The 8,157-nt window shown below is 53.1% G+C and overlaps 1 protein-coding gene across 2 annotated transcripts in view; it reads right to left on the bottom strand.

Annotated features, from left to right (window-relative positions):
- Window positions 1–2,602: 2,602 nt before the first annotated feature.
- The window catches only part of CCDC69 (coiled-coil domain containing 69), a 37,416-nt gene continuing 31,861 nt past the window's right edge, over window positions 2,603–8,157 (bottom strand). For both annotated transcript variants that reach the window (XM_032337270.1, XM_032337269.1), the window contains 4 exons: window positions 7,746–7,847; window positions 7,122–7,241; window positions 6,126–6,223; window positions 2,603–5,402 (listed from right to left, as the gene is read on the bottom strand). In XM_032337270.1, coding sequence (XP_032193161.1) covers window positions 5,225–5,402; window positions 6,126–6,223; window positions 7,122–7,241; window positions 7,746–7,847 — 498 coding nt within the window. In that variant the 3' untranslated portion in view covers window positions 2,603–5,224. The remainder of the gene's footprint in view (window positions 5,403–6,125; window positions 6,224–7,121; window positions 7,242–7,745; window positions 7,848–8,157) is intronic.

Genomic DNA, 8,157 nt, shown 5'->3' with positions numbered 1-8,157 from the left:
TCATTCTTCTTCCCCCCTCTTTTCTTCCCAGACCCAGAGCACCTCTTTGTCCCCCTCCCCTCCGAGGATTATTATGAGGTGGTACAATTGTGCAGCCATCCGCCAGTCCTGCTTCCCTTCCAGGTGACCAACCCTCTGGCCCAGGGGACACTGCCTCAGCAGTTCCCACTGGAGGAAGTCCCAGTGGATGGAATGGGACTGACATCTCCTTCGATGTGAAGAAGGGCTTCACCATCCACTGGCCCCTAGCTTCCTCGGCTGGCTCCCTTTTCTGCTTGGCTGCCTCAGTGGCTTGAGACAAATCTCTACCAAGTAGATGCTGATCTACACCAACTGTGCACAGGCCTAGGGCCTGGGTGGGCAGGGCAAGGGAGGACATGGGGAGAAATGCCTCCTTTAGGGACCTCAGATTTGGGTTCTTTGGATTTTGGAACTCTAAACAACCAACCAACTTTCAACAACACACCCATGTAGTCAACTGTCTTGTCCAGCCAGCAAGCCAATCAGCTATTGAAAAAACTTGCATCCGGAAGGCTGTCTATCCACTCATTCTCAGTCATGCCACACCATTTCATTATCCGCCTTCCTTCAAATCCATCACCCTATTCACCCATTCTCCATCAGATGACCTGTTCCATCAGCTACTCATCATCTATCAATTCAACCAACCCAACCATTCGTCCTCTACGAACACAACCATTCCACTCATTCATTTCATTCAGTCATTCCAACAATCAGTTCAACAGGTTTGTCCCCATTTCTCTCCCATCTTCTCCATAGCACATCCATCTTCCTCCCCCACACCACCGACCAAGTTTCAGCAGCATCAGTCCAACGGGGAGAGAACTTCAGTGTGACCTGTATGTCTCTGGGTGAGCCGGAAATTGCTGTGGTCTTTGTCTGGGGGAATATCCAGGGCAGAGGGGAAGAAAAGGCTGCAGATGTGTGTCTGTGGTGATGGTGCATTGGCCAAGAGCACGAGAGTGAGGGCCGGGAGTGATCATGTCCAAGTGGAACCACTGCTGGACTGCTACTCTGAGTGACCTTGGGCCTCAGTGTCCTTGTTTAATTTATTGTATAAAATGTATAATGTGTTCCTTTGTTCATTTATCCAATAATAATTACTGAGCAGCCACCATAATCCAGACACTGTAGTTCATGCAGAGACCACAAGGATGAGGCACGAAGAGCTCTGGCTTCTGCTGTCTGCAAGCATACAGTCGACCTGGGGAGGGAGAAGTGGGAAATGACCATGATCATGGAGAGAGGACTAAACATCCCTGATGTATCAAGGATACATCAAGGCAACTTCATAAGAGCTTCTTAAAACAGAGTGGTCAGGGAGTCTTCTCTGAGGTGACATTGAAGCTGAGATCAGACTGGCCCAAACGGCATGAACATGGGGCTGGGGCAAGTGCTTGGGCCTTATGCTCTGTGTGTGTAATAAGAGATGGATGAAATCCTTTAGTAACTATTCCCCGGGCACCTGCCATGGGTCAGACCTTCTTAAGGTGTTGTTGGACAGGTGGCAGTGATGTTCCTTCCTCTCAAAGACCGTACCCCCATAACCCTCAGACATCTGGAGAGCAACTGGGTCACACAGTAGATCAACCAGCACTGACAACTTCAAGAATCCTTAAAAGGGCTTCTTAGAAGAGGGGCGCCTGGGTGGCTCAGTGGGTTAAAGCCTCTGCCTCGGCTCAGGTCATGATCCCAGGGTCCTGGGATCGAGTCCCGCGTTGGGCTCTCTGCTCTGCAGGGAGCCTGCTTCCTCCTCTCTCTCTCTCTCTCTCTGCCTGCCTCTCTGCCTACTTGTGATCTCTGTCAAATAAATAAATAAAATCTTTAAAAAAAAAAAAAAAGGGCTTCTTAGAAGAGATGAAATTCAGCCTGAGCCTTGGAGGGAGGGCTGGACCAACAAAGACATGGTGAAGGTGAGCTCTCCAGAGGCCTTAGGAGGGAGTGGGGGATCATTCTTCCACTTGTCCAAAATGGAAACTGAGACCCAACAGGGGAAAAGAAAGCACAGATGGTTGGGAGACATGGCTTTGCTGTACTAGTCCTTCCCCAGATATGTTCCTTGGATACCAAAAAGTCCAGCCTCAAACCCCCCAAAAAGGTATTTTTTTTTTCTCTTACCTTGGAGACTCACAACTCACATGCACATGTGACAGACTCAGAGGTCTGAGTCTCTCCAATTTAATATTGCTTGACTCCGTGTTTCCCAAACAATTTTCATAATAGAACCCTTCCCCCTTGGGGAGGTAGCACCCATTAACAACCACACAAAACCAGAGTGCCTTACCGGGGGATGAGGGGGTTGCTGCTCCCCGCCAAGCTACTTCCTGCATCTCCTTGAGCTGGAGAGGAGACCCTAGCTTGTCCCCAGGGACTTGAGAAGCTCACATTTGCCACAAAGAACCTTTCCTTTCAGGTGCTCTGATCTGCGTGTGTGGATTGGATGAGTCCCTGTCCCTGCCCCTGAAGGAACACACAACGTCTCTCACTTGCCTGCTGGTGCCTGAGCCAGACACCTGGGCTGGCTGATGAACAGTTATTTTTTTTGTCCCGGCAGTTGGGCTGACCCCCCGACATCAGGGAGTAGGCCAGTGTCGTTCGCCGAGAAAGCCGGGTGCAGCAGGAGGCAGGCAGCACCCTGTATGTGGAAGAGGCTCTGGGCCGGGGACCCTGGCATCTACACCTGCCAGCCCAACAACCTTTAGGGCACAGGGACTGCCACCATCTGTATCCGTGTGACCAGAAGCCCTCACGTCTCCCCTGCTCCTTCCTAGCTCCCCCCCGCCAGCTGCAGGCGTGCCGGTGTGGAGCAGTGGGCCCAAACAGGGGTAGGTAACCATGTGAACCTTGGTATTTTTGATGCCAAGGAGTTGTTACTCCCAAAAGAGTGCAAAAAGAACCTTTGCACTCACACCTTATACACTCTGCCCACATATCACTGTTTCCACGCCTTCCATCAATGTCACAGCCTCCCTCCAAACCCTGAGCTGTTCTGACGGCCAGCCTTCCCTCCAACATCAGCCCCTACTCCAAGGCTGGGCAGAGCTAGGGTCAGTGGGGTACAAGCCACTCAGGCCCAGGACATATTGCTCAATGGACCCTGGTTCCTCAGTGAGGAGTCCCCTCCTCTCTCAGGAAAACACAGGGGCCAAATAAACACAATGCCATGGTTTCCACGGCTTATCTTCCCAGGGTGAGGCCGTGACCACAGTTCATCTCCCTGCCTCAGCCGTAAGGCTACAGGAGGGAAGCCCTGCTCCCCACAACTTGCCCCTTCTCCAGCCTAGCCCTTCTCAATTAAAACGATGCTTTCTAAAGTGCATTCTGCAGCCTGAAGTGCTTAGGTTGGGGTAGGACGTTGGTCAAAGGAGTTTAGAAAATGCTGGATACTCTGCTTCCTTCTTGGAAATTTGAAGTTCACATTAGTGCATTGAGGGTTCTGAGAAGTCCTGCACTTTGCAGATCTGTTTAACTTGATGGAATCTAGAGTTTCTCAGATTACTTGGCTATCAATTCTTTTCTTGGTCATGCCTATTAATGTGCAACGAATTAGCGTATCCCAGACAAACTTTGGGGAAAGATGCATGAAGTACATGTGTACTTCACTCGAGAGCTGTTCCCAAGGCTCCCAGATATATAACCTGTTTGCCCACAGCCAGAGAAGCAGCTCAGCACTCCCTTAGCCCTACTAGGGGAGAAGTGGAGAAAGAGAGTCACATCTGAATTCCAGAACAAGAAATGGCTGAAGACCAGGTCTGGGTTGATGGAGCTAACTTCAGTTCTACTGGACTAGCCTTTCTTACTTGCTGGTCTGGGATCTGGGGCTGGAGCCAGGGAATCTCAGGGAAGGTCCTCCGGCTCCTGTGATTCTCAGTTTGCTCTGCTGCTGAAGAGGGATGAGAACTGGCTTCGAGAATCTTAGGTAGCTGACAGGAGGGAGTGTATGTGAGAGCACTGAATTAAAATGCTCTGTGCAGGGGAGAGGTTCTCTGTACAGTGTCCAGCTGACCTGAAGCTTCCTGAGAAGAATATTAAATCCACAGACAGTCTGGGCTGCACAGGCCTGCCAAGGCTGGTTTCTCCAGCCACCCCTCTGCACTGATGGGGAAGCTGAGGGCCAGGCTCTGGGGTCCTGGCATCTGGCATCAGGCGTGGTAGAAGGAGTAAAGGTAGGGAGCAGGAGGAAGAGAGAAACCAGAAGTCGGCGGCGGGGGGGGGGGGGGGGTTGGGGGGGGCAGGTAGAGGAAGGAGGAGAAGGGAAGTCACACGTCTGATTTTTCCAGAGCCTGAGGAGAAAAACAAGCACAGCGAGCTAAAAGCGGGATGACAGCCGAGGTCCTGGTCCTGGCTTTGTGGGCTCCACTCCCCGTGTGGTTTCCTCATCTCTCTAGGGATGAGGTTCTAGCTCTGGCCGCTAGGTGTCTCCAGACCCACGAGGTGGCCCTGAGACAGAGAGACCTGGAGGGCTGAGGGGTGAGCCTTGCCTGGTCAGGGAGGAGGATCTCTGGCTTATCCCCTGGGCTGACCAGACTCTGGGACCAGAAGCAGCGGCTTACCCCAGGTCATGTCGAGCCCCTGCTTTGGCTGGTTCGGGCCCTGGCACCGCCAGCCCGATGGGCCTCCAGCAACCCCCTTTCCAGCTGCCTACCATTCGCTGTTGATTCCCAGGGTCTGGCCCACTTCAAAGTTCCCTGTCCCCAGCCCCCTGTCTGACCTTCAAACAAACCTAGAATGGGACATTGTAGAGACTCAAGTATCATTTGCTCAGGTCCCCTGCCTGTTTTAGAGGACAGGTAAACTGAGGCTAAGGGAGGGTCTGAGCAGAGGCGAGAACATCCGGGGTAAGCTACCAAGTCAGGACCAGGGGGCTTGTCTCTTTGTCAGATGACCTCAGCAGCACTTCCCCTGGAAAAAGGTCAGGACTTCCCTGATTTGAACAGAGAGAATAGGGAGGGACGGAAGGACTCCTTTTGCTTGTTCCCCGGGGCCAACTCCAAGGAAGGCGCATCTGGGGCCTTCCATCACCCCATGGGTGATCCTGCATGGCCCAGGCCCCCAGGCCTCAGGGCACACACCCTGGCTCCCACCTCACTCCTGCCCTCCCCCCTTCCTGGGACAAGACGAGAGGCTCCTGCTTGTCTTCTTCAGTAAGTCCTCAAGAGGGAGCCATGACCACAGGCGTCATGGAGGGCCCAGGCCCCGGGCCCTAGCTGGCGAGGAAGGAGACCTCCGTGGGGGTGACAGAGGCCAGGGGGAAGGCAGGGGAGGCGTCGGTCCCGAGAACCCGGTACAGTAGCTCCTCCTTCTCCTGCTGGAGCTGTTGTCGCAACTGGGACTCCTTCTCCAGGGCCTCGCGGGCGAGAAGCAGGTCCTCCGAGAGCTGTCTGTGGGTGCAGACAGAGGCCCCTGTTGCCAATGGGAAACAGCCTGGCAGCGGCTGCACCAACCAGCCCACTCCTCTAGGGGGCCTTCCACAGAGGGGCCGCCTGCCCGCATCAGGACCCCCACCACCCTGTTGTCCCCTGGACGCAAGAGGTCATTGGATCCCTTGACAGAGCAGAGTGGCCCTCACAGGTAGACAGCTGTGGATTCACAGGTACACAGCTGGGTTCAGCTGTGTAACCCTGAACAAGTCCTTGACTCCTGCCAAGTTTCAGTTTCCTCATCTGTAAAAGGGGAGTGATAACAGGTGGACAGGCTCTTAGAGTAATTATGCGGCTGAGGTGAGATAATACGTAAACAATTCAATGAATTATGTCTGACACATGATTGTGGCTCTCATTTACCAAGCCTTTAGAATGGATTCCTTCATTCGTATATACTCATCACCCCAGCTAGACATTTCCTGTCCCCTCTTCCTGTATTGGGCTTTGGAGTGGAGACGACTCAGCCAGGATGGGGACAGATATCAATCAGGACACTAAGACCGAGGTTCCTGGACAGAGCTGGTCTGCTGGGATTCTTGACCGTCAAGGAAAGAGGGAGCCACATTCCCCAGAAAGGCCTGGGCCTGCCCGTCGGTCCATTTCCCAGGTTCTCTAAGACCCTTCCAACCGGAGATGGTGACCAAATGGTGGCAAGGGGAAACGGGGGCAGGGGACAGCTACCTTGACAGAACCATCTGGTTGCGGGCCCGGACATGGAGGTCCTCGTTCTCCTGCTGCAGGGTGGAGATTTTTTCCTCCAACATCAGATTTTTTTCTTTCTGTAACAAATCAGATGGCACTCAGAAAGCCACTGACCTCACATGGCACAACGGATGCCATCACCTCCCTCTTATCTGTGGTCACTGAAAACACTGACTCAGTCTGGGCTCGATGTTACATTTTGTGAAGCAGTAAGATTACTTTAAAAAACACACCCGAGGAGTGAACACAGAGCTGCCAGTTTTTAATTTTGCCACGTGAGACGTAGCAAAAAAAATATAGCCCCTCCCATCTAACGTCTCCATCAGTGCATAAGGGAAGGGATATTTTTGGTTCTCCGAAGTCAGGATATAATCTATATAAATAAAATTACATGTGTCTGTTAGGCTAGTGCACAAAAATGGTTGAACAAAATTCACAGGGAGCGTCTGAGATGGTCTGATTAGAATACAGGTTGTGCGGCACCCACGAGTAGGGAGATTTCTTCTGGAGTAACATAATCTCCCTCTGGATGCCGCCCTAGGTTCCTGAGGCCTCCCTTCTCCTGGAGACAAAGCCATCAGTGTGCTCAATGCCCATCACTCCCCAGGCCTGTCCTTGATGATTCTGGCCTCCTTTCTGTCTGATGGTTCAGTCTTGCCTTCTTCCCCACCCCCTACCTGGCACGTAACACCTGCCAGCCTCTCCCAATTAGCCAGGGTACCCCTGGGGTCACCCAAGTTAGAGCAGCAGGAATAGCCCAGAAAAGCGCAGGGCCCATATGAGAAGGGGCCCATCCTTGACCCAGACTGGCCGCAGACCAGCCTCAGCTGTCTCCAGGGCTGGCGTGGGTGGCAGGTCCATGATGGCTTATGCGGGAACCTCCTCAAAGGGCCTTCCCTCCACACCCTTTACAAAGAAAACGCTCAGAAAGGCCAAGCCTGAGGCTGCGTCGCCCCCCAGCTGCCAGGCACAGACCACCGTTTCCATGAGGATCAGCCGCTTGTCCAGCTCGTGAATACGCTCGTTCTTCATCTCGATGACAAAGTGTAAACTCTCCAGCTCCTGCTCCCAGAACTGGCTGGGGCTCCCATAATCCTAGACATGGATGCAGAATCATCTCATCAGACCAGCAGGCAGGGAGAGAGGGGTACGGGCTACCTGCTACCCTCCCATTCTGCCTCCAAATCACTGTCTGCCTCTCCCCAGTCACCTCCTTTCTTTGGGGCTCACGGTAAGTGCTTAACATGCTCCATTTCCTTCCAGCCTAATTATACCCTCAGCCGCAAGCCCCGTTCCCACCCTAGATGAGGAACTGTAGTTCAGAGCGGTTAAGTTGCTCGTGCTAAGGGCTAGGTTCCCTCTTTGCACCTAGTTCCTTCCGAATCTAGAGCCCAAGCACGTCACGACCCCCCATGCTTCTCTCTCAGCCTTACTTTTCCTCTCAGTGACACGGGGACCCTCTTTCTTCCAGGTCCTTGTGAAAGTAAGAGTGTCAGGTCTAGCCCTGGCCTTGAAGAGGACTCGGATTTTCCCAGTGCCCAGACCCTGACCTCCCTGGAGATTCGAGAAGGAAGAGCTGCCAGCTTAACTGCCACCTGCCTGGATGTGTTTCTTATAGTCTCGGCTCAAAATGGACTCTTCTACCCTCTTCATCTTGGCCTGGAAGACCTCCAGCTGTGAGGACAGTCCATCGATGGTCTCCTGGAGAAGGGAGTGGGAGGGAGATGGCCAAAGGCTGGTTCATAAAGGCTGGAGGTGGACTTTTCATCCCAGAGAGGGCACGGTTTGGGTTCTTCCATGAATCTTCACCCTGCCCTACCCACCAACGCAGGCTTGATTTGCTTCAACCACTTCCTGAAACATACCAGCCCCATCTCTGCTCATAAAGCCTTTAAGGACTCCCAGTGCACTTGGGGACCATGTCCGGGTGTTCCAGGCTGGTGGTGCTAGCTCGATATTGAAAGCCCACCCAAGCCGGACTCTGCACTTCCTCAGTCTTCCCTCTCCGTCC

Source organism: Mustela erminea, chromosome 3 (assembly GCF_009829155.1).
Source record: "Mustela erminea isolate mMusErm1 chromosome 3, mMusErm1.Pri, whole genome shotgun sequence".
In the NCBI taxonomy this organism is placed as follows: domain Eukaryota; kingdom Metazoa; phylum Chordata; class Mammalia; order Carnivora; family Mustelidae; genus Mustela; species Mustela erminea.
Note: the sequence above shows the minus strand (reverse complement) of the source record. Positions and strands in the feature narration are given on the sequence as shown.